The 27458-nt window shown below is 43.1% G+C and overlaps 1 protein-coding gene across 2 annotated transcripts in view; it reads left to right on the plus strand.

Moving 5' to 3' along the window:
• The window catches only part of kcnq1.2 (potassium voltage-gated channel, KQT-like subfamily, member 1.2), a 247892-nt gene that overhangs the window by 125306 nt on the left and 95128 nt on the right, over positions 1-27458 (plus strand). For both annotated transcript variants that reach the window (XM_029668380.2, XM_065022648.1), the window contains one exon: positions 27036-27111. In XM_029668380.2, the coding sequence (XP_029524240.1) occupies positions 27036-27111 (76 nt within the window). The remainder of the gene's footprint in view (positions 1-27035; positions 27112-27458) is intronic.

Consider the following 27458-nt stretch of genomic DNA (forward strand, 5'->3'; position numbering starts at 1 on the left):
TTTTCTACAATTTGTAGAATAATGGAATTTCTTTCCTTCTTGATGTTTTTGAGCCAATCAGTTGTGTTGTGAAAAGGTAGGGGTGGTATACAGAAGATTGCCCCATTTGATAAAAGACCAAGTCCATATTATGGCAAGAACAGCTCAAATAAGCAAAGAGAAATGACAGTCCATCATTACTTTAAGACATGAATGTCAGAGTTAGACTTACCAGCCTCAGAAATTGCAGCCCAAATAAATGCTTCACAGAGTTCAAGTAACAGACACATCTCAACATCAACTGTTCAGATGAGACCTTCATGGTCAATTTGCTGCAAACAAACCACTACTAAAGGACACCAAAAATAAGAAGAGACGAGCAATGGACATTAGACCAGTGGAAATCTGTCCTCTCTGTCCTTATTTACAAGTATTCAGACCATTTGCTTTGAGACAGGTGCGTCCTGTTTCCATTGATTGTCCTTGAGATGTTTCTACAACTTGATTGGGGTACACCTGTGGTAAATTCAATTGATTGGACATGATTTGGAAAGGCACAGAACCTGATGGTCACTCTGACAGAGCCCCAGAGTTCCTCTGTGGAGATGGGAGAACCTTCCAAAAAGACAACCATCTCTGACAGCACTCCACCAATCAGGCCTTTGTGGAAGAGTGGCCAGACGGAAGCCACTCCTCAGTAACAGGCACATGACAGCCCGCTTGGCGTTTTCCAAAAGGCACCTAAAGGACTCAGACGGTGAGAAACAAGATTCTCTGGTCTGATGAAACCAACTCTTTGTTCTGAATGCCAAGCGTCATGTCTGGAGGAAACCTGGCACCATCCCTACGGTGAAACATGGTGGTGGCAGCATCATGATGTGGGGATGTTTTTCAGTGGCAGGGACTGGGAGACTAGTCAGGATTGAAGGAAAGATGAACGGGGGAAAGTACAGAGAGATCCTTGATGAAAACCTGCTCCAGAGGGCTCAGGACCTCAGAGTGGGGCGAAGGTTCACCTTCCAGCAGAACAACAACCCTGAGCACACAGCCAAGACAACGCAGGAGAGGCTTCAGGACAAGTCCCTGAATGTCCTTTAGTGGCCCAGGCAGAGCCCGGACTTGAACCCGATCTAACATCTCAGGATAGACCTGAAAGTAGCTGTGCAGATTTAATACCTTTTAGAATAAGGCTGTAACGTAACAAAATGTGAAAAAAAGTCTAGGGGTCTGAATACTTTCAGAATACACCGTATGTGTATTGGATAAATGGCACAATTGTTTGGTCTTTTCTGGGCTTGGGCTCATTAAATGCCTTCAATGTAGGGCTCATTAAATGCCTTTAATGTAGGGCTCACTAAATGTCTTTAATGTAGGGCTCATAAAATGTGTTTAATGTGTGGCTCATCAGGCTCAGGGAGCATCAGGCTTGAATTTTCAATCAAACCTCTCATCAAATTCAGATATAGGCCCATTTATATGCTTTATAATACTTTTGAAAACTTACGGTTTTGGCCGGGAAATACCGGGTTACCCAAGAGAAAGTGATTTATTCTCGGGATGGAACATTTTGTAAAATACCGGGAAAATATTCAACCCTAGTGCTTGAATCTTCAGAATTTTAGAACGGGAGGGGACATAGGCCCATAGGCCCATACATTTATCCGTAACTTGCAAAGAGAGGGGGTTGGAGCTACCACCCTACTTCTGTTCCTCTTCTAGTATCTTTTATGGCACATCTGCCACCAGACTTTATTTGAGCATCTGACATATTTACCCATTTTTTGAGTTCTGGGTTTCCGAGATATGTGTTGTATTAATCTGTGTTAATAATGTATTGTGGATAGGTCTTCTATTGAGTGGGTGTCTTTCTGTACACACACATGTTAAAATGTGTCACGTGCTTATGCAGATATGTATGTTTTCATGCATGTGTGTGAAATAGAGGCCCTCGTGGGTTTGGACCCATTCCTGAAATGAACCTGGGGCTTTCTCACCCGGAACCGATTTGCATAAATGCATTATTATTATTTATTTTTTAATATAAAGAAACATTTCAAACGGACCGGAGGACAACTAGACCCGTTCCATATGAACCTGGTCGGATAATGACCCAGTCCGATCTGAGTGAGGGAAGCAGCAGAAAAGTACTTTTTTAAGCTATTTTATTAACCGGCGCTGATACAGCATGAGAGGAGGGAGAGGTGCAGCTCTAGCAGGCGGGGGAGGACCATACTGTGAGCGAGGGACTTGGGGAGCAGGGAGGGAGGGAGAGGTGCAGCTCTAGCAGGCGCAGGAGGACCATACTGTGAGCGAGGGACTTGGGGAGCAGGGAGGGAGGGAGAGGTGCAGCTCTAGCAGGCGGGGGAGGGCCATACTGTGAACGAGGGACTTGGGGAGCAGGGAGGGAGGGAGAGGACCATACTGTGAGCGAGGGACTTGGGGAGCAGGGAGGGAGGGAGAGGTGCAGCTCTAACAGGCTGGGGGAGGGACATACTGTGAGCGAGTGACTTGGGGAGCAGGAGGGGGGGAGTGACAAGAGACACCAAGTCGACTCCAACTATATTAGATTAATAGCTGACTAGCTAGCTAGGCTAATTGAGGCTGCAGCGCTTTCTGATCCTACAGTTACAAATAACACCAACTCCATTCAGAATATTAAGTAGCAGCCTGCCTGTTGGCTCTTGGTCGCTGTAGCCTGTCCTTGTCCTTTAACTTTTAATTCTATCTTCCATGGATTAGATATCTCCTAACTTTTGCCACAAGGAGCAAGGTTCTATGACTGTAGCCTATTGCCTCTTTGATGACTTTTGATTGGCCAACAACAAGCTACACGCTCCACTCTTGTGAAAAGCAAGAGCAGCAGCATAAATTATACAATTTCTCTTTCTCTAATGCAGCAGTGGCGTTTGGAAATGCACGGGCCCTTCCGGACAAGTCAGTTACAATTACACCCGTGACCCGTGACCCGTGGCAGTCATATCAGATCCCACCCAGATCTGTGACATTATTTACAATTCTGGATACTAAAAATATATATTTTTAATTTTCTTGATAAAAATAGTGCACTGGGCCTTTAATAGTCCTGCATTAGTGAACCAATATATAGCCGTCTATAACGCAACACTCCCAACCCCAAAACATTTCCCCACGCCTATGTGTGTGTGGATATGTGTTCAGGGCGTCAGGAATCGGCACACCTGTAGGTGGGTGTACACGGGGCCCTGAGTGATGGCTTATCCTACAGGAGGCTTAATTAGTTAGGAGACTTAATTAGCTCTCACTCAGAGAGCCTCTGAAGGCAGGCCCTGTATGTCTGTCTGTCTGTCTGTGTGTGTGTGTGTGTGTGTGTGTGTGTGTGTGTGTGTGTGTGTGTGTGTGTGTGTGTGTGTGTGTGTGTGTGTGTGTGTGTGTGTGTGTGTGTGTGTGTGTGTGTGTGTGTGCGTGTGAGAGAGTGAGAGAGTGTGCGCACGCATGTTTGTGTGCAACTTGGCTTTTGTGTGTGGTTGTCTCAAGGCGGTATATAAAATGCATGGTACATTCTCCTGGAAGATGAAACAGACACACTATCGGTCCTTGTGCCACCCCCCTTATCAACAAACCCCCCGTGCATCATATATCTTAGTTAGATGTGCAAATACAATTCTACATCCATCATCTTTGAGTACTGCCCAAATTGCAGCAGTTATGCTTATTGCACATTGCGGTCATCTCGTCCTGAATCTAGAAACATGACTCAAAGTGATTAAAAGTCGACTCATTACTAAACGTACTGTAATTCATTGTAATGACATGAAGCAGCCTGAACCAGAGTGTTTCTCTGGTCTGTTCCTCGGAGATAAGCTGCTTATTTAATGAAACCTCTTCCCTCGCCGGCCGTTTGGCCTTTGGCAAGGAAAGAGCAGGAGAAATGAAATAAGAGTAGAAAAGAAAAGAGAAAGAAAAAGGGGCTGACAAAGAGTGTTTGTAGAGAGAGAGAGAGAGAGAGAGAGAGAGAGAGAGAGAGAGAAGGAGGAGGAGGAGGAGTGGAAGGAAGGGGGGTTAAAGGATAGTAGACAGTAGAAAGAGGGAGAGAGATAGAGAGAATGAGATGGGGGAGTCTTGTTCTCCTCTGTCTGTCCTCCCTGCTAATAACAGTTGAGTTTGCTCTCCCCTCCCCTCCCCTCCTCTCCTCTCCCCCCTGCCCTGCCTGCCCTGCCCTGGGCCGGCTCCAGCTCCAGCTCCACTCACATGTGTTCTGGCATGGCTCTGGCTGGGGGCTTGGGGGCTGCGGCCCCCTCACTCCACTCGGCCCTGTCAGGCTCCCAGCCAGAGAGTAATGTGAAAATGTGGCTCGCTGGCGTCCACTTGATTAAGTCCGTCCACGTGTCTGGAGAGAGGAGACAGAAGGTTTAATCACCATGGCCCTGACACTCTCTCCTCCTCCCTCTCCTCTTTTCCTTCATCTTCTTCCTTCTTGTTCTCCTCCTCCTTGGAGCCGGGATTAGTTTTTCTCTGTTTTATTTACTTCTACACTGGTTTTCTTTGTTCATCATTTTTTTCATTTTTTTTCTCTTTTCGCTCCTTCTGTGTAACTGACTTTTATTCTGTTAGCTTTTTCTTCCTGTCTTACTCTTTTTCTTATTGTGTCCTTTCTCTTGCTCTTTTTCACATAGTGATCACCCCCCCCCATCTGTCCTGTGTGTGTGTGTGTGTGTGTGTGTGTGTGTGTGTGTGTGTGTGTGTGTGTGTGTGTGTGTGTGTGTGTGTGTGTGTGTCTATACCTGTTTGTACAGTTGAAGTCAGAAGTTTACATACACCTTAGTCAAATACATTTAAACTCAGTTTTTCACAATTCCTGACATTTAATCCTAGTCAAAATTCCCTGTCTTCGGTCAGTTAGGATCACCACCTTACTTTAAGAATGTGAAATGTCAGAATAATAGTAGAGGGAATTATTTATTTCAGCTTTCACTTCTTTCATCACATTCCCAGTGGGTCAGAGGTTTACATACACTCAATTAGTATTTGGTAGCATTGCCTTTAAATTGTTGAACTTGGGTCAAACATTTCGGGTAGCCTTCCATAAGCTTCCCACAATAGGTTGGGTGAATTTTGGCCCATTCCTCCTGACAGAGCTGGTGTACCTGAGTCAGGTTTGTTGGCCTCCTTGCTTGCACATGCTTTTTCAATTCTGCCCACAAATTTTCTATGGGATTGAGGTGACGTCTTTGTGACAGCCACTCCAATACCTTGACTTTGTTGTCCTTAAGCCATTTTGCTTAGTATGCTTGGGGTCATTGTCCATTTGGAAGACCCATTTGCGACCAAGCTTTAACTTCCTGACTGATGTTGAGATGTTGCTTCAATATATCTGCATAATTTTCCGCCTCATGATGCTATCTATTTTGTGAAGTGCACCAGTCCCTCCTGCAGCAAAGCACCCCCACAGCATGATTCTGCCACCCCCGTGCTTCACGGTTGGGAGGGTGTTCTTCGGCTTGCAAACCTCTCCCCTTTTCCTCCAAGCATTATAATGGTCATTATGGCCAAACAGTTATTTTTTTGTTTAATCAGACCAGAGGACTTTTCTCCAAAAAGAATGATCTTTGTCCCCATGTGCAGTTGCAAACTGTAGTCTGGCTTTTTTCTGGCAGTTTATGAGCAGTGGCTTCTTCCTTGCTGAGTGGCCTTTCAGGTTATGTTGATATAGGACTCGTTCTACAGTAGATATAGATACTTTTGTACCAGTTTCTTCCAGCATCTTCACAAGGTCCTTTGCTGTAGTTCTGGGATTGATTTGCACTTTTCGCACCAATATATGTTCATCTCTAGGAGACAGAACGCATCTCCTTCCTGAGCGGTAAGAAGGCTGCGTGGTCCCATGGTGTTTATACTTGCATACTTTGTTTTTAGGTTTTTGCTGATTTATTTTGATTTTCCCATGATGTCAAGCAACGAGGCACTGAGTTTGAAGGTAGGCCTTGAAATACATCCACAGGCACACCTCCAATTGCCTCAAATGATGTCAATTAGCCTAACAGAAGCTTATAAAGAATTTTTCAAGCTGTTTAAAGGCACAGTCAACTTATTGTATGTAATCTTCTGACCCACTGGAATTGTGATACAGTGAAATAATCTGTCTGTAAACAATTGTTGGGAAAATTACTTGTGTCATGCACAAAGTAGATGTCCTAACCGACTTGGCAAAACTATAGTTTGTTAACAAGAAATTTGTGCAGTGGTTAAAAAACAAGTTTTTATTACTCCAACCTAAGTGCATGTAAACTTCCGAATTCAACTGTATATGTGCATGCACACGTATATGGTTTGTGTGTGAACATGTGTGTCTGTGCACAGCAGTGTAGAGGGGAGGAAGGCAGGGAGGGAGTGCCAGGCCAGCCGCGGGGTGCGTTGTTTTCCCAGTAGATCTATAAAAGTGTCAGGGTGAAGAAATAGAGCATCTTGGGCTGAGCAGAGTGGATCGCTCCTGACAGGCAGACAGCTCACCACTACACTCCGTTAAGAAACTCCCTCCCACCTCGCTTGTCCTCCCACCCCATTTTTCTGAGATATAAGCAGCACCTTAGTTCCATTCCCAAAAAGTCTACTTAGTTTTTTCTTGACACTTTTAAAAACTTGGTCATTCTAAAATGTTTGATTTTTTTTTTCTTTTAATTTTGAATTGTTGATGGATGTTTCTATGATTGCAGACACTTTCTCTCTAGAGCCCCGTAGGATTTATTTTCCACTCAATAGTAAAACTTTATTTCATAGGTGAGACCAGAACTGGAGAATTCCTAACTTTACGTTCAGTCGGAGATGGAAGGGAAACTATATGGATTGTTTTGAATTCATTGCAGTTTCACCATGTCTGCCTGTCCTTGAGCAGCCAGAGCTGCAATAAAGTGCTTGTGATGAATGGGTTGTGATGGGTACGTTTAAGTCCAGGACCTGGGGTATAATACATACTATATACGTTCATCGTTTCCTATACAGTTCATGTATAATACTTTTCATGGCGCCACAATTCCACATGATGAATTACTTCATTTCATTTCATGGTTAAATGAGTTCATATTATGTTTCCAAAAGAGCTCACTAACTTATATTACCGAAAATATACATCACATTACAATATTCATTGCATCTGTAGCCAAAATAGTTTAGTATACCCATATCTCCAAACACATCCATTACATTATGATACTTATCGCATTAGTAGCTGTGTGTCACTGAGCTCCACCACGTCACCTGTGTTGCCACGTCACTCTCATCCAAAACCAACACGCCCCTTTATTCTAATCCACCTGGGCTGACCTTAGCCCAAGACTGTGGACAGGGCCCTCTGTGTCGCTGGCTTGATCTGGCACACGCACAAACACCCTTCTCCATAATCTGTTCACACACACCTTAGGAGTGCTACTCTCCGTCTTAGCGAGGCCTATAGCGAATGGCGTTAGCAGACAGCAGCAGATGCGTTGAAATGCGGGACCTTCTCCCATCCATCACACGCTGTCATTACCCCGGCACAGCTAGGCCGCTAGCTAAATGATTCTATTAGCGCTGGCCCCTCAAAGCCCCCACTGTTCCCCCTGTCTCCACAATGTGTCCCTGCTATCCAACCCATGCGTTGATAATTTGCTTGGAGAAATTGGCACTGGTCAAGCCTCCAATTATGGCATAGCACCCTGTCCTGTTCCCAGATCCTCATTCCAGATAACTGCTTTCATTACTGCTGCTTTGAAACCACGAATGTATCCTTCTTCTTTCTCTCCCTCTCGCCCTCTTTCATTCTTCTCAGTCTTCTCCTCCTCTGGGAAGTGTAAATATTGCAGTGACAGGCAGTCAGCTTCGTATCACTGCTCAAATTAGGTGAACCGTTTACACAGAAATCAGCTGATCTCATATTAAACGTTTTTATGGTGAATAAATGCCATTTGTAGAGATGTCAGTGCAGTGAATGTTCTCCTTGGGGCTTCATGTCTCATAGCGGTTCCATGTGACTCACAGAACTAACATACACAGAGTGTACAAAACATTAAGAATACCTTCCTAATATTGAGTTGCACCCCCCTCCGCTTTTACCCTCAGAACAGCCTCAATTTGTCAGGGCATGGACTCTAAAAGTTGTCTAAAGAGTTCCACAGAGGTGCTGGCCCATGTTGACTCCAATGCCTCCAACAGTTGTGTCAAGTTGACTGGAGGTCCGTTTGGTGGAGGACCATTCTTGATACACACGGGAAACTGTTGAGCGTGAAAAACCCAGCAACACTTCAGTTCTTGACGCAAACCGGTGCGCCTGGCACCTACTACCATACCCCACTCAAAAGCGCTTAAATCTTTTGTTTTGACCAGTCACCCTCTAAATGGCAGACATACATAATCCATGGCCCAATTGTCTCAAGGCTTAAAAATCCTTCTTTAACCTGTGTCCTCCCCTTCATCTACACTGATTGAAGTGGATTTAAGTGACATCAGTACAGGATCATAGCTTCACCTGAATTCAGCTGGTCAGTCGGTCATGGAAAGGTGTTCATAATGTTTTGTGCACTCAGTGTATATTGAGACTTGTTGTACTATGTTGTGGTACAATGAGGTAAAGTATGAGCAACATAGGATATTTGCCTTCTCATCTTAACAGTTATGTTTTGTGTGAGATTTGTAGTGCTTTCAGAAAGTATTCACACCCCTTGACTTTATCCACGTTTTGTTGTGTTACAGCCGGAATATATCAAATGTAGATTTGTTTTGTCACTGGCCTACACACAATATACCCCATGATATCAAAGTGTTTAAAAAAAAAAAACATTTTTACAAATTAATTTAAAATGAAAATCTGAAATGTCTTGAGTTAGTAAGTGTTCAACCCTTTTGTTATGGCAAGCCTAAATAAGTTCAGGAGTAAAAAATGTGCTTAACAAGTCACTTAATAAGTTGCATGGACTCACTCTCTGTGCAATAATAGTGTTTGACATATTTTTTTTTATGACTACCACATCTCTGTACCCAACAATTATCTGTAAGGTCTCTCAGTCAAGCAGTGGATTTCAAACACAGATTCAACCATAAAAACCAGGGAGGTTTTTCAATGTCTCACAAAGAAGGGCATCTTTTGGTAGATGGGTAGAAAAAACAATAGACATTGAATATCTCTCTGGTAAAGTTATGAATGACTTTTTATTGTATCAGTACACCCAGTCACTGTAAAGATACAGGCATCCTTCCAAACTAAGTTGCCGGAGAGGAAGGAAACTGCTCAGAGATTTCACCATCAGGCCAATGATTAAAACAGTTTTAGAGTTTAATGGCTGTGATAGGATAAAACTGAGGATGGATCAACAACCTTGTAGGAACTCCACAATACTAACCTAATTGACAGTGTGAAAAGAAGGAAGCTTGTACAGCATTAAAAATATTCCAAAACATGGATCCTGTTTGCTACAAGGCAATAAAGGAATACTGCAAAAAGTGTGTCAAAGCAATTCAGTTTTCGTACTGAATACAAAGTGTTATGTTTTGGGCAAATCCAATTCAACACGTTACTGAGTACCACTCTCCATATTCAAGCAAAGTGGTGGCTGCATCATGTTATGTTATGCTTGTAATCGTTAAGGACAGGCAAAATCCTAGAGGAAAACTTAGTTCAGACTGCTTTCCACCAGACACTATATTCACCTTTCAGCAGGACAATAACCATATATATATAACCACACAATGCCAAGTTGCTTACCAAGAAGACAGTGAATGTTCCTGAGTAGCTGAGTTACAGTTTTGACTTAAATGTACTTGAAAATCTATAGCAGTTATCAACAACCAATTTGACAGAGTTTGAAGAATTTTGAAAAGATTAATGGGCAAATGTTACACAATCCATGTGTGGAAAGCTCTTAGAGACTTGTCCAGAAAGACTCACAGGTGTAATCGCTGCCAAAGGCGCTTCTACAAAGTATTGGCTCGGGGGTGTGAATACTTTTGTAAATGAGATATTTCTGTATTTCATTTTCAAACGTTTGCTAAAAATCCTAAAAACATGTTTTCCCTTTGTCATGATGTTGCATTGTGTGTAGATGAGTGGGATGTTTTATTCATTTAATCCATTTTGAATTCAGGCTGTAACACAACAAAATGTGGATTAAGTCGAGGGGTATGATTACTTTGACGGCACATTTACACATAGAATCTCCCTGCTCAATACGAGAAATGCAACTAAGCAAAAGTAGAATGATTTTATGCCTTAGATGAGAATGCATGCTAGCTATGAAAATCACCACAGACACTGGGAGAAAGTCCCTGGACATGGGACAATACTCTTTCTGTAGTACAAACTGTATGGGTGCAACCTAGCACAGCAAAATTTCATTAGAAATACATACAGAATTTGATCACAAGTCACAGGATAATGAGATTGTGTTGTTGTTTAGATTAGGAATTTGTTTTTTGTTTTTATCAACGCTGCTCTATGAATCGGACACTGTGTTCTTGTGTTTTGGCAGCAGTTTTGTTTTCAACGTGTTCCAACACATTCTGAGGGGTACTGTTTGTTCTTTTGCCCAAATTAGATAACACGTCTCTGTCCGAGCCCCAATCTCTGCATCGGGAGTTCTGCATTGTCACTGGTGTGGAAAGTTTATACAAATCAGTTGGGGGAAAAAGTCAGTTCAGTTTGTCAGTTATTGCCTGAGGTCAAAGGTCAAGATGCAGGCACATAATGCAGTGTAACACGCTCCCCTCTCAGATCTCACTTCACACAGAAACTGAAGCAACTTCCCCAACACAGCTCTGCTGCCCTATAGAACCCACGCTTACCATCTTTCATTTGTTCTGAGGCTGTGAAACTCCCCATGATCTCCCAGAAACAGCATGTTACGCATTGCTCTTAACCTGACCAGGTTAGACCTGGGATATAAGCCTTGATTGGCCAGTGAGCCCACGGATGGAGGTCTGGGTTTGTCCAATGAGTCATCTTCATTGGATGCTATGTATGACAATACTATGTCAGTTATAATGCTGGGCTGCATTTCATTTCAAAGGGATGTTTTTTTGGGTTTCATTGTGTATTTATTGGTTGGTGCTATCAAATCTCCCCTTTGGGGCGATTAATAAAGTGCTATCTTACCTGGCCCCCAGTCTTAATTTACTTTCTTGGTGGATCTGAGATGGTTGGATTGGTATTTAGTGGTGTCAGAAGGGAAGGATCTTTTCGGAATGAGATGCAGCCCTGGAGAGTTATTTGAATAAAAAATGTATTAGGATCCCCATTGGCTGACACCGTAATGTCAGCTTATCTTCCTGGGGTCCAACAGAGAACTAAAAAGACATTCCAATTTTACATTAAGGCATTACAAACATTTAACAAGTAACGTTAGACATTACAGACAATTCAAATACCTGACAGGTGATACATTCAAAGGCCCAGTGCAGTCAAAAACTTGATTTCCTGTGTTTTAAATATATTTCGACACTAGAAGTTTGGAATAATACTTTTTTCATTTCACCCTGTTTTGTTGGATGGATTTTTGGCCTTCCACAGTGACATCATCATGCAGTAAATTAGTTGATAGACCAATAAGAAAGTGAGTTCCAAACCTCTCTGCCAATAACAGCAAGTGTTCAGTTTCCCCCTCCCCACGCAGACCACTCCCCAGTAAGGGTGCGTGGGTAAAATCACTGAAGAAGCCAAGTTAAGCCAGTAAAAAAGCCACACTACAACCTCTGTTGTGATAATTGCTTTGTTTGCTCTTAAAAGCCATTAATTCATACTCCACCGTGACATACAATAAGGCTGTGACAACAAAAAGACAACAGTCACACAGTGGTGGAATCATTTCAACTACAACCACCCTTTGCCTTGATGACAGCTTTGCACACTCTTGGCATTCTCTCAACCAGCTTCACCTAGAATGCTTTTCCAACAGTCTCGAAAGAGTTCCCACATATGCTGAGCACTTGTTGGCTACTTTTCCTTCACTCTGCGGTGGAATTCATCCCGAACCATGTCAATTGTGTTGAGGTCGGGTGATTGTGGAGACCAGGTCATTTGATTCAGCACTCCATCACTCTCCTTCGTGTTCAAATAGCCCTTACACAGCCTGGAGGTGTGTTAACACTTTTTTTGGTTACTATATGTTTCCATATATGTTATTCCATAGTTTTGATGTCTTCACTATTATTCTACAATGTGGAAAATAGCTAATAAAACAAAACAACTCTTGAATGAGTAGGTGTGTCCAAAGTTTTGACTGGCACTGTATACAGTTGAAGTCGGAAGTTTACATACCTTAGCCAAATACATTTCAACTGTTTTTCACAATTCCTGACATTTAAAATCCTGACAGTAAAAATTCCCTGTCTTAGGTCAGTTAGGATCACCACCATATTTTAAGAATGTGAAATGTCAGAATAATAGACGAGAGAATGATTTATTTCTGCTTTTTTTTCTTTCATCACATTCCCAGTGGGTCAGAAGTGTACATACACTCAATTAGTATTTGGTAGTATTGCCTTTAAATTGTTGAACTTGGGTCAAACGTTTCAGGTAGCCTTCCATAAGCTTCCCACAATAAGTTGGGTGAATTCTGGCCCATTCCTCCTGACAGAGCTGGTGTACCTGAGTCAGGTTTGTAGGCCTCCATGCTCGCACACACTTTTTTTTCAGTTCTGCCCACAAATGTTCTATAGGATTGAGGTCAGGGCTTTGTAATGGCTACTCCAATACCTTGACTTTGTTGTCCTTAAGCCGTTTTGCCACAACTTTGGAAGTATGCTTGGGGTCATTGTCCATTTGGAAGACCCATTTGCGACTTAGCTTTAACTTCATGACTGATGTCTTGAGATGTTGCATAATTTTCCATCCTCATGATGCCATCTATTTTGTGAAGTGCACCAGTCCCTCCTGCAGCAAAGCACCCCCCAACATGACGCTGCCACCCCCCTGCTTCACTGTTGGGATGGTGATCTTCCACTTGCAAGCCTCCACCTTTTTCCTCCAAGCATAATGATGGTCATGGCCAAACAGTTCTATTTTTGTTTCATCGGACCAGAGGACATTTCTCCAAAAAGTATGATCTTTGTCTCCATGTACAGTTTTTTTATGGCGGTTATGCGGCAGTGGCTTCTTCCTTACTGAGCGGCCTTTCAGGTTATGTTGATATAGGACTCATTTTACCATGGATATAGATACTTTTGTACCTGTTTCCTCCAGCATCTTCACAAGGTCCTTTGCTGCTGTTCTGGGTTTGATTTGTGCTTTTCGCACATTCATCTCTAGGACACAGAACGTGTCTCCTTCCTGAGCGGTAAGACGGCTGCGTGGTCCCATGGTGTTTATACTTGCATACTTTTTTCTGAGGTCTTGGCTGATTTCTTTTGTTTTTCCCATGATGTCAGCAATGAGGCACTGAGTTTGAAGGTAGGCTTTGAAATGCATGCACAGGTACACCTTCAATTGCCTCAAATGATGTCAATTAGCCTATCAGAAGCTTATAAAGCCATGACATCATTTTCTGGAATTTTCCAAGCTGTTTAAAGGCACAGTCAACTTAGTGTATGTAAACTTCTGACACTGGAATTGTGATACAGTGATTTATAAGTGAAATAATCTGTCTGTAAACAATTGTTGGGAAAATGACTTGTGTCATGCACAAAGTAGATGTCCTAACCGACTTGCCCAAATTATAGTTTGTTAACAAGAAATTTGTGGAGTGGTTGAAAAACGAGCTTTAATGACTGTATGTAAACTTCCCAGTTCAACTGTTCATCCACTGTTATGCCATGCAGCCCTGCAGTTTTCCCAGACTTAAAGGCTTTAATTGCATCAAGACTTTCCTCCTCTGTAATTTGGCCTTTACATGAGTCTTTCTGTACAGCTGTTCATTGTACATTATTAATAGAAGAAAAAAATCCCTACAATTAGCTTCGGTTAGTGTAGATGGAGGACACTGAAACAAAATATATACCTGAAGTACTTTACTTTCAATTTGAAAATATTGTTTGGTGAATCATGGATTACTCTGTCATTTGTAACAAGTTTCAGTAAATTATTTTTGGTAGCAGTTCTATGTTGAAGTAAAAAAAAAAGAATTGGTGCAATTTTTTTTATTTTTTTTTACATGGGATAAAAGTAGAGCTACAAAATGGTATATCATATTCTACAGTTGAGGAACAATGGGAAAGTCATTTTGCTTTGAAAGTTGATAAACTGGTAAACTCACTTTTGAGAAAATGGCCTTTGAATGTTTTGGTGCTACGATTGGAGAGCCCTTCTTTGTCTACACCCATTCAGCATCGTTCACACCCTCTTAAACTTTAGTCCCACCCATCTCTTTAATAGTTGATCCGAATGTACTGACAGCAGTCAAGCAACCAAGCTAACTTGCTAGCTTCTTCCAGACATCTAAGTGAGAGAGAACAGCTCATTGAACATTACTCGCCCTAGCAGAGCTGGTTAGGCTGTTATGTTATCCAGAGTGTTAGTGACTGCAACTGTGCTGTCAGATTATCCGTTTGTAAAATCTGAGCGTTTTGCGTTCAGAGCGCACAATGGATGCTCTGGCCGATGAGTAGGGTTGATCTGAACATTCTGACCTGACAACGGCAGTCATGCACCCAAGCTAACATTGGCTAGCCTCTTGTAACTACACATCTCGGATCCGGGAGCGTTGTCATCAACTGACACTAATTAGCATAACGCAACGGACATAAATATTACTAGAAAATATTCATATTCATGAAACACAGCTTAGCCTTTTGTTAATCACCCTGTCATCTCAGATCTTGAAAATATGCTTTACAGCCAAAGCAAGACAAGCATTTGTGTAAGGTTATCGATAGCCTAGCATAGCATTATGCCTAGCTAGCAGCAGGCAACCTGGTCACGAAAATCAGAAAAGCAATCAAATTAAATCGTTTACTTTTGATGAGCTTCGGATGATTTCACTCACAGGACTCCCAGTTAGATAGCAAATGTTCCTTTTTTCCAAAAATATTATTTTTGTAGCCGAAATAACTCCGTTAGTTCTTCACGTTTGGCTGAGAATTCGACCGGAAATTGCGGTCACGACAACGCCGAAAAATATTCCAAATTATATCCATAATATCGACAGAAACATGGCAAACGTTGTTTATAATCAATCCTCAGGGTGTTTTTCAAATATCTATTCGATAATATATCAACCGGGACAGGTGGCTTCTTAGTAGGAAAGAGAGAAACAATGGCCGCATTTGTCTCTTACGCACAAAACACTCTAAGAGACTCCAGCTGACCACTGACGCAATGTTGACGTTCAGGCTCATTTTTCAAAATAAAAGCCTGAAACTATGTATTGTGACACTAGACACATTAGGGAAGCCATAGAAAAAGGAATCTGTTTGATATCTCATTCACTGCTCAATAGGGACGCATAGGAACGCAGAGCTTTCGAAATAAGAGTCCCTTCCTGATTGGATTTTTCTCAGGCTTTCGCCTGCAATATCAGTTCTGTTATACTCACAGACAATATTTTTACAGTTTTGGAAACTTTAGAGTGTTTTCTATCCTATATGCATATTCTAGCATCTTGTCCTGACAAAATAGCCCGTTTACTTTGGGAACGTTATTTTTCCAAAAATGAAAATAGTGCCCCCTAGATTCAACAGGCTAGCTTGCTAGCTACTTCCAGACACATAATGAGAGTACACCCCACTCTGACCATTTTACTCGCCCTAGCAGTGCTGGTTGTGCTGTTTTCATGTTTTCCAGAGTGTTGGTTACTGTAACTGTGCTGCTGGCAACAAGTTAAGTATGCTTTTTTTGCCGACGTTTACTGACACCGGCCATATTCAATGGGTGTTGAGCTTTCGTAAGTTCATCAGTTATTCTGCATTCCCTGACACACTCGCATGAGAGTGCTCTGAAATCGGAGTAGATGATCAGACTGAATTTACGAACACACCCGAAATGGTTACTTGCATAGTGGAGTATTTTGTAAGACATGTAGCTAGCTAGCTAGCTATCTAAGTAAACAATGAAGCATAATCCCAACTCCTGACATTACTACTCTGCATGAATATGCAGGTAGCTAACCAACCAGGTTCAATGTTAGCTAGCTAACATTAGGCTATAGCTAGCTAAGCAAATGGTCTAAGATACGAATAATAAGGTCATACACATAACGTTAGCTAGCGAACCAGCCAGGTAACGTTAGCTTGCTAGCTAAACAATGAAGCATAACCACAACTCCTGACGTTACTACATGAAATTGCAGGTAGCTAACCACCAGGTTCAATGTTAGCTAGCTAACTTTAGGCTATAGCTAGCTAAGCAAATATATCTTTCTGTTAAAATTAGAAACATGTAATATCTGAAAATGTAGCTAGCAAACCTGTATACATAAATCATGGTTGGACACATCTCCTTTCGGATGCCATGGTTGCCCTTAGTTTGAAGATGTAATCCGGTGACAGGTGTTTTCTCCATCTCCTTAGCTATCATACTTGAATTCCACTTATTTAAAAACTCAGTCCTCCAGAAGGTGGAGAGCAACACTTATGCAGTTTTAATATACATTTTCAAAAAGCTGCGTTAGACAGGATTACCTAGACATACTGACCAGCTCAAATAGACAGAAGTGTGCTATATGGCAGACCAATTCAAACTCATCTCTCGGCATGTCCAGCCCACACATTATCTCAGCCAATCATGGCCAGCAGGGAGGTTGCTGCCTTTTTCTTTTGCTAAACCAACTAGACTCATAATTTAAGAATTGTATTCATATTTACAGATGGCATACAAGTTTGTTATTAAGGCACATGAAAGTTCACATGTTTGAGAAGGCATTTCTGCCAAGAAACACATTTTGATAAAAAGTTTACGCTTAAGCGGCTCTCCTGTGACGTAGTGACCCGCGACATATGCCTAGTTTCCTGAAACGGGTCACATGTTCCATCCATTTTGCATTGTTTTTTAAATAATATAGTACACTTGATCTTTCATGAATATGTTCCTCCATTTCTTTTTGTTTTTCCTCTAACTTATTCTGAGCCTCTATGGTACTTTTTTTTTAATGCTGTCTTTCTGTACTGTTAGTCCTTCTATTTGCTTTGTTAAAATGGACTCTCTTTTTTTCATGATATCCCATTGGTTAGCCCAAAGGATCACACAGTGCCACCCACAGAACAGAAGCAGATCAACCGCCAAAAGCATTTCCATCGCCCTCACCTCGATTTGCATTACATAATAGCTATGAAAAAAATATTTGCCTTACAAAAATTACATTTTTGGCAAGCAATTACTATTTTAGCAAAAAAAAAAATGTAATTCATCCTATGTTATCCCTAACATCTTTCTCCCAAGCAACAGTTAGTTAGTGAGACAGAGACAAACCCATTCACACCATCTTTCTCTTTTCTCTCTGTCTGTCTATCTCTGTCTCTTGCAAACCTCTGTAATTATAAATGTTAATTGTATGCTGGAGAGGAGAGGGACTGGAACATGTTGTAAAATAGGGTTCTGCCAGAACATGCAGCTCATCTGATGCTGTACATTCCCCACCTGCTCTATTATACCCTTAAAACCACTAGCTGGCTGGCTGGCTGGTTGTCTGGCTGGCTGGCTGGCGCTGTCTTTCTGGCTGCCTGTTCATCTGACTGGCTGGCTGGCCGGCTAGCTCTGTCTGTCTCTCTTTCTGGCATCCTCACTGTCTTTCTGTCACTGTCTATTTCTCACATTGTCAGAACAAATGTTATTAAGATCTCAATTTCTCCACTTTGGCTAAGTTTACTCTGAAGTTCAGTGAGAAAGTCAGAGTGAAAAAAGGAGAAAGAAGGTAGAAAGAGAGGGTGAAGTGAGGTAGAGGGAGAAAGAGAATAAAGATTGAGTTGTGTGTGAGTCAGCCTGTTCATAGTGATTTCCTCCCCGTGTTCAGTTCCAGTGAAGTGAAGTCTTGGTGTTTGGCCTGGGCTCCACCATATCCTTTACCTGTAATGGTATCCTCTCCTCTCTTTCCTCATTAGGGGATTGGAAAAGTCAGGCCAACTCATTGCAACTTCAGCTCTTTTAACTTTTGGCATACTTTCCATAGAACAGCAGTTCTCTTCCTTTCCCATTGGTCACAAAAGTTCACCCTTCTTGAATTGTTTCTTATTTTAAGCTTTTGTTTACCAGTATACTCTCTATGCATGCTGTAGTTTCTACCAATTCATATTTGGAGTCATATTTGCACGACTCATTACTAGTCCTCCCCCTCCTCAACCCCACCCTTACCCAAACAACGGAGAGGGGGTTCCATGCCACTCTAGTGGAGCCCTTCCTAGTTCCTCAAATTTGCCTCCCTCCTGTCTTCCCGTGACTCTCCTCTCGTCTCCCTCTCAGCCTAGCCTATAGAGACAGCCCTTCTGTCTATCACTGGCACCTTGTTTGGACGAGTGACCCTGCTGCTAGCCTAATTACTCTGTGGTGTGTGTGTGTGTGCGGGTATGCATGTGTGTGTGTGATGGATCACTTCTATGGCTGAGGGGCAGTGGGGCTCCTGACGGGGCCTAGGAGGGCCTCCTACCTTCATGCCCCCAGGGAGGAGATAAGTGCTGCATGTCAGGAGCATTTCCAGAATTTTCTTCTATCTCTCACTCCTTTTAATCTCTCGCTCTCGCTCGCTCTCTCTCGCTCTCGATCTCGCTCTCTCTCGCTGTCTCTCTCTCTCTCTCTCGCTGTCTCTCTCTCTCTCTCTCCTGTCAGGTTGACTACTCATACAAAGAAAGGCCACACCAATTTCCCTCTCGCTGTTTCCTTAGGCCCTAAGGAAACTGAGAGAGAGAAAGTGGTGTGTGACACACACACTCACACACACACTGAAATTACAGTAACATTTGATTTAACCATGTCATATAACATTGTCACAACACTGTCATGACACATACTGTATATTTAGATGTGTTGTGACATATATATCAATATTTTATGGCTGGTTATGACACCAGTGTCAAAGCGCACAAATCCTACCACACAAGGTAAACCATTCCATTCTACTTGTAAATAGTATGTTATATAACATTTCCAAAGAAATTCCATTTTATTACCATTGTAATTATTCACACATTGATGTCAAACATGTGCTTAGCCCATGCTCTGTCGCTGATGACTGGGATTAATGCAGGAGCAGGACAAAAAACATCCTGTGATTGATTCCAAAATATGTAAATATATAGAATCTAAGTTTGTTTGTTCACCACATTATTATTGTAGTCCTCCATGGTTTTGCTTTAATATAGCTACATGTACATTTAACGCTACCACTAGGGGGAGACATTCAAACTGTTAGCTGCAGGCGCACACTTCATACGTTGGAAGAAGAGAATGAGGAAGAGAAGCCCAGTGCATAATTGTCAGTTGTCAGTGTTTTCTTTTTCATCCTGTTTTCAAGTTTGTGATATTTACAAGCGTGATTTCGTTTTTGAAATCTAGAGATAGCATGTTTATCTAAACCATGATGAGTTTTCCCGTAGTCTTTATTTATCATTTAACTGTTGTGACCAAGTGGGGAAAAAAGTGAGATTTTTCCCTTCATATAAGTGTAGCCAAACATGGCTAGCTAAGTTTGTATGTAAATCAATGAGACAAGATGGCGTCTCAGGGAAAAAAATATTTTCGTTATAAATGTTTTGTCTTGTAATTTTTTTTTCTAAATTTTTTTACAAACGATGGCTCGTATTAAGTATATTTACATGAGTACATATGACCCACGCTAATGATAAGTATTTTATAAAGTTACTTTTTTATGTGTATCTAAAGGTCGCATGCTAACCGTTAACGTTAGCTAACTCAGCGCTAGGCGCTAGCTAGCCTGCCATAGTTAGCTAGTTGTTATTATGGGTATGAGTTACATTTAATACACAGGCCTCTTCTAGATTTTTTTTGTACAATTATCACTATATATACAGTATATAGAGTGAATCAAATGTACTGTTGTTGCCTCAACAAGGCATGGGTGTATTTAGTTGTTTTGTACACCACCATCTTTAGTGATAGGGTAGCTAACATTAGCTTGCTAGCTACATGAACAGTTGAGAGCTAGCTTTAGCTATGTTAAAAAGGCATTGCAATGTATTTGAACTTGCCTGAAAGTGTTTGCTATTCTCGTAATATATTTGGTGTGAAGTTTCCAGATTTCTTTAACGGTGCCACTGCATTGTAGCATCCTCTTTTCTGATTCCTGTTCTTTGCTGAGCTATATTTTCCAGAGAAAGTACTGCATCTGTTGCATCCAGTGGTGGAGGTGAAGACCTCGAGTGAGGCTGCAGAAACAAATTTGAATAAATAATGCAATTTCGAGTTAATTCCCTTTTTTTGTTGTCGTTTTAATGAATTCTTTACAGTGAGTTCCCCCCCTCCCCCCATCGTAATGGAAAATACATATTATGGCTCTGTCATGAAGCGTTATGACCAGCCTGTGTCACTTTACTTTACTAAGAAAATACACTTTATGACACTGTCAAGAAGGATGATGGCCATCATAATCATGTATGCCAGGTAGGCCTATCACGTACATGCCCTTCTGTCATTTAATATGGTCAATTTCACAACATTTTATATAACATAACCATACTGTTTACAAGTAGGCACACACACACACACACACACACACACACACACACACACACACACACACACACTGTCTCTCTCTCTTCTAGTGGCAGGTGTCTCCCTCTACTGATCTGGACAGAGGGAGGGAGCACATAGCGGGTAGTGAAGGGAACTTTTTGATATACCAAACTTTCTCGCTGTGCCTACAGTATCTCCCTTTCTTTCTTTCTTTCTGTCTTTCTTTCTTTCTTTCTTTCCTTCTTTCTTTCTAACTCTTTCTATTACACACACACACACACACACACACACACACACACACACACACACACACACACACACACACACACACACACACACACACACACACACACACACACACACACACACACCACCCTGTAGAGAAGCCAACCAGGCCTTCCCACAGCTGAAGGGGAACAAAAGGGCTGATCAGAAGAGAAAAGAGTAATTAAACACAAGGCTTTAATGTCAGCCAGACCCCCATACCCCCCCCCCCCCCCCACCCATTTTACCACGAGAACAAGAATGGAAGAATAACTTCTTTCAAAGAAAGAATGGTTTTATAATCCTGCCTAGCTTCTGAAAGGAAGCCCTCAGCTCTGGAGGCACAGGGTCAGCCTCTCTCTCTGCCTTCTGGGCTTATTCCATCTCTCTCTCTCTCTCTCTCTCCTCTCTCTCTCTCTCTCTCCCTCTCTCTCTCTCTCTCTCTCTCTCTCTCTGTCTCTCCCTCCCGTTGGCTGGGCCCATAGAGAGAGCTAAGTCAGGCTGAACGAATGTGGGCAAGCCTGTGACCGCACCTCCAGCAGCCCCTGGCTCCCCAAAAAGAAGGTGTCTCTAATTGTTCCTTCTAACTTCTTACACACACACACACACACACACACACACACACACACACACACACACACACACACACACACACACACACACACACACACACAGTCCCCCTCTTCACATCCCCACGCTGGGCTCATGTGCTCGGATTATCATACGCCTATGAAAGAAGCAGCCAATTGAATCCCAATACAGCCAGTTATAGGAAAGACGCTTTTACTGAGCCAGGGCCTCCGCTGGAGGGGGTAATCACAGAAATGTATTTTTTTTAAACAAGGGTCCAGTGTGGTGTTTTTCCAGGACCCCCTAACTGGCAGCTATAAAGGGAGTATTTCTCTAACATGCACTAATCCTGCTAAACAGCACCAAATCCTATTAGACCATGAATTATAGCTCCTGCTTCGGCACCTCTCTCTCTAGCCTGTCCTCCACTGGAGAAACCCAATACCCCTCCCCTTCCTCGCCAACTTCTCAATCACACCCCCACACACACACACCCACACGCGCACATACACACTCCCCACCACATCACCAAAACCTGCACCCCGCTCCTCAATACTGTAGCCCAGGCTGACATGAGAGGGAGGGGAGGCGTGTGACTGTGCTCCGGAGTTGAGGTCTATGTTCGTTTACTGTATATGTGTAGGTATGGAGACTTGTGCTTCTGTGTGTATGATTGTGCAATGTACATATGTGGACAGTGGTTATCCTCCCCTCTTTATATGGCAGAGTCAGTCAGTCAGTCAGTCAGTCAGTCAGTCAGTCAGTCAGTCTTTTACCACTTATTTAAAGGGCTGTTTATGCCCAAACCAACCAGAGACATTTCCCCTTCCCCTCCTCTCTCTATGGAAGGGGTAGCCCCTGCTCTGCTCTTGTCGGCTCCTTTGTTGAATAACCTCCTTAGCTTAGGTAACCTCCAACATCACCACTTCCCTAATTAAGGAGATTTTGTGAAGCTGAGGTCAGAGCTTCTTTCTTTCTTTCACTCGCACATATATTGAATCAAATCAAATCACCCTTAAGTGAGTTCTTGGACTGTTCTTTGACTTTCCATCATTAAATAAATAAGATAAAACTGTATTTCAAAAAATGGTTTAGCCTATTCACCTGTGGATTGGTTGCTCTTTACTGTATCTAGCCAGTCCAAGTATGCAAAGTGAAAAATCCGGTTCTGTACAAACATAATCATTTCAATGACATCCTGAATCTGTCTGTGTGCTGTTTTGCATAACTAAAGCTGTAGTAGAAGTGATTTACATGTAGTAGTAGTATTGTTTAACAGTAGCAGATCCACTTACGATCCACACTTACGAAGTGCCTTTACTGTTTCTGTCAGCTGAACTCTGAGAGCAGGACTCAGGACCTACTGATGTCTGGAGGTCTGTAGAGGTGTGTAGCCTGTACCTGAGAACTAAACATTACTCACTAAACCCTGTCCAACAATAATTGTATTTCTGTGTGTGTGTGTGGGGGGGGTTCAGTTCAACTGTTCAACTCTGTTTGGCTCGAGCGTTCACCTCTATCAGCAACGAGGGACCTTTTCCACTTCTCCTCTGTAATCACACGTTGTGGAAGTGGGTTCATTAAATGTGGGTGGGGTTTTGGTCAGAATGATATACTCAGTCATTCTAGAGAGGCAATTTTCTTTGTTTGGTTCTCTCTCAACCATTTAGAAATCAAACCACAAATTGCAGTACCTTTAGAATTACACCAGGGTGGTGGAAGGATGTGTTTGTGTGTGTATACACGTGATACTAGCATGTGGTTGTGTGTGTATATTTATGTGTGTGTGGGATAGAGAGAGTGAGAAACGGAGTCCTCTACCACCCCATGCTAGTGTCAACCAGCCCTTTCCTCCGGTGAATCTGGGAGACAGAAATGTATGACAGATGTGGCAGGCTGCAGCAGGCTTCGTGCCCCACTGTTCCTCATTTCTGCTGTGGTGACATGGCACGGCACGTAAATCACGGCCTCTCCTCTCCTCTCTTTGTTGTCAGCTATTAAATACACTGGCTTTCATGTGTTCACGTGCTCATTACCAGCCGGGCCGCGCTGAGTGCAGCCTGCTATTGTCTCAAACATTGTGTGATCAAGGCCTATTGATCGGTCCTGCTTGTCTCTGACTGGGGCTGCAGACACAAAGACAACTGGAGCAGACACCCCCAGAGAGAGACAGAGAGAGCGGTCAGTAACTAACCAACAACACACATCACCAGTAACTATACACAGCAGGGCAGAGAGAGACTAGAGACAGACTCCTGCATGCAAACAACCTCTCTGTCTCGCTGATGATTCAACAACACACCGACTGAATTTGACATGAAAGACAGTTACTGGCTCCCGGCTAATTAAACCTCTCTCATATTTCAAGTGTAAAGTGTAGAGATAATCCAGGGCCTCTTCTGATTTGATACAGAAATGTTGTGGGTGTCTGTTTTTCTCTTGCATTGATCAAAGACCCCTCCCGAAGCTGATCATCGACTACAGGCCTGTGCCTTTGCTGTGCTCTGACCATCGACCTGTAACTCTAGACTCTAAAGCTTCTTTCCCCTGACGGACTCCGTCCCCAGACGTTATTACACTGTGTGCTCCTAGGAAACACAGACAGGATATTAGACTGGCTCCAGCCAAGGAACAGCAGAGAGGCGGACTGTTACTAAGGACTACTATGAAGTTTCTAAAGTAACCACCTGGAAAAATCAACCCAGAAAGCTTTATTAAGAGAGAAACCTCCAAGTGCCAATGGATGGCATGTGGCTATAATCTGTCCAGGATTTCAAAGGACCACACCAACTCATTTCTCCTCAACACTGTACCCAATTGAATTGACCACAGTAGCCCTGGTGAAGAATGGTGAGTCTGTGGAAGACTGTTGGCAGTCTTAAGCCTGGGTATTCACTGGAATAAACACGCGTCCCCCTTGGCCCTGAAATCATACGGCACAGGACAATCAAAACAATATTGAAGTCTGTGTGTGGGAGATGAAACGCTTGCTGACTCCAGAGGATCCCTGGGATGCATTGTGTTGTGTGGAGAAATAAAAGAGAGGAGAGGAGAAGAAGAATGAGACTAGCAGCAAGTGTTATGAGTCATCAACCAGAGAGAGAGAGAGAGATGTGGGAAAGCTGACACTCCAAATGTGGTTGAGCGCCGCATCTGGGGCCGACTTTAAGTTGTGTAAAATATGTTATTCTTTTATCACGGTCACTTGCCAAGCATGCATGTGCATTTGGGAAACGAGGGGGGAAACAGTCCCGTGATCGAAACTGCACGTGTTTTCTGTTTCCTACATGTGTTTTCTTTCCCAATTATGTTCAATCTACAACTCGGTGCAAAAACACATCCTCCTTGCACTTGGGAAGACGGATGAGGGGGTGCAAAAATGAAGGGGGGGGGGGGGGAAACCGCCTCAGCTTTTTGTTTGGTATTGTTCGTGTGCATTTCCTCGTATAGGCCCAGATCTGAGGGTGGAAAAAGCAGTCCCAGCAGTCTGCTTTGATCCATATGTTTTATGGCCCCTGTCAGTGTATTGTCTGTTAAGTCCTTTTGTTGTCCCTACCCTCTAATGAAGTCTTCAGACTGGGCTTGTTGACTCCACAAAGGCGGGAGGGTGTGCTTCTTCACAGAGAACCAGCTAGCCAGCTGTAGGGCTGGAACACAGCAGTCACAACAAGGCTTGTACCCCCATACATCCCCCAACAAAGGGCTGCTGCCTTCAGAATGGAGCCATTCATTTGCTTTGGAGCACTTCAGCAGAGAAGACCTTATCTCTCACCACAGTCACGCTCAGAGCCCGGCAAAGTGTGTCACACGCACACACTTTCTCTCTAGTTATGGGAGGATGTTTTTTGGGGGATTTGGGGCCACATTCTTTTAATCTCCATACTTGGTGACTTTGCAGACTATGTTGTGCCGTTATCTTTGAAGGGGATGGCAACTCCGTCTTCTGTCTCTCGTTTGTTCCTGTGCCCGTTTCTCATCTCTGTGCTATTTTACAAGGTGTCCCCGCTCTGACTTCCTTCAGAATGTTCTTGTTAAAGAATCCGGCGGCGTCGCTCAGCGTTAATCCGGCGTCTCTCGAGACGCACTCCAAACGCCATCCCGGGCGGCTTATCCAGCCCCCTTGATGTCAGCGATAAGGCCGAAGGGTAAGGGTCACATGTTTTAAAACATGCGTGAAGGAAAAGCAGATATTTCAGCTCCGCTTTTAAGACAGACCCCCAAAAAATATCCATATTGAATTGATTGCATTCTCTTTGATCTGTCAGCACAGCTAGTGTCAGAGAGAAGCAACAGACAGAGACACGTGGGTTGTCACTGAGTGCCCATTACTACTCACGCTGCAGTCCTAGCACACAGTACCTCCAGTACAGAGACAGCATAGTACAACAATATAATAACAGTCCAGAAATATGAAACCACCGCTTGAATGTTAAACTGTAAAATGAGAGGGCACACATTCTATACATGGACCAAAAATAATCCAAACAGTTCTGGAATAGACTGAGGGCCTATTTCCAGATCTAGCTAGCAGGTCACCACTTCCTCTACTGCTCTGTGGTCATCCTCTAGCCATGACCCCATGACCCATGGAAGTTGTCAGCAGTCGAACCGCACATAAACACCCTCCCAAGTTTTGCCCTCACACACACACATCAAAGTATCGTACTCACACGTACACCCAAATATGGCCGTGTCATCTCCAACAGTCACATTTGGCTCACAACAACATATATATTTTTTTTACCAGATCTGTGTGCATCTTGTTGTGCATTTCAGCTTAGACAGTGAAGCCAAGCGAACATCAACACATCATGCAAAGTACTTGCGTGATGGAAGAAGTGGGTCTGTACTCTTGCGGCTATAACTAGGCTACTATGTGTGCTGTTATGGTGTTTAGTTTAGTGCTGGTGGTTTTCCCATTTGTTGACACAAATGAGGCGTGTTGAGCCAGTGTGTGTGTTTATGTGTGTGTGTGCGTGTGCGTGTGCGTGTGTGTGTGTGTGTGCGTGTGCGTGTGTGTGTGTGTGTGCGTGTGTGTGTGTGTGTGACTCAGATTACACAAGATGTTTGGTTGTTCCAGATTCACAGAAGGACACAAATTCACAGTTTTAATATTGTGGCGAAACCTACAAACGAACAACAAGTTCATCAGAGTTCAACATCCGTGAGTTGTATGAGAAACCTGTTTAGTTCCAGAGGATGAGATCATACAGTTCTAGCACACAGTGTGTTTGTTTGAGAGTGCGTGTGCTTTCGTGCACACACGTGCATGTGTTTGTGTGTGTGTGTCGGTGTTGGTGTTTTGTGTGTGTGTGTGTGGTAGGGAGGGGGACTCTCCTAGCCCTCGAAGCCATATGTGTTTTGCCATTGCATGGGACACACATTCTGCATAAATGAATGCAGTACAAGCCCATTAGAATGGCTGGAAGCATGCAAGTTGTACAAATGTTCTGTTGTTTTGAGAGCAGAAAACAAGCCAGGTTGCTTTTATAAGGAAGTACAACTGAGACGGGGGAAACATCTGCAGGCTTAACCCCTTGTGTGCTGGAACAAATCAAATCAACATGTATTTGTCATGTGCGCAGGATACAGCGTCATGAACAATGAAATCCTTTCTTGCCAGTTCTCCTCTCGACAGTGCAACCAAATGAACTGTGTTTGTCTCCCTCAGGTTGTCTCACGCCCACAAAGCAGCAGTCAAAGTTCTCCGGAGAATGAAGTACTTTGTGGCCAGACAGAAATTTCAGGTAAAAGACAGGGTGGAGGAAGAGAGGGGAGGAGGAGGGAGGGTAGAGAGAATAGTGTTGTGCTTGCTTTGGAAGGTGAGGGTGAGCACAAGGGAATGCTGTGCAGCTGCAGGACTGCCGTGTGTGCGTGTGCCCACTTGCATTTGCATATACGCAGTGTGTGGGCGGAGTGCACAATGTATGTGTGTGTAAGACGGCGTCGGTGCCTGCAACTTGCACCTGCACGTCTGTGTCTGGCCTGTCGTCAGTTCAGCCGCAGTATCATGGGAACCCTGTTCACCTCCACTTGTGTGGTTAGAGTCTCTCACTGCACAGCTGTAGGAGACGAGGCACCTACCTACCACAGA

This window comes from Oncorhynchus nerka, linkage group LG9a (assembly GCF_034236695.1).
Source record: "Oncorhynchus nerka isolate Pitt River linkage group LG9a, Oner_Uvic_2.0, whole genome shotgun sequence".
NCBI lineage: Eukaryota > Metazoa > Chordata > Actinopteri > Salmoniformes > Salmonidae > Oncorhynchus > Oncorhynchus nerka.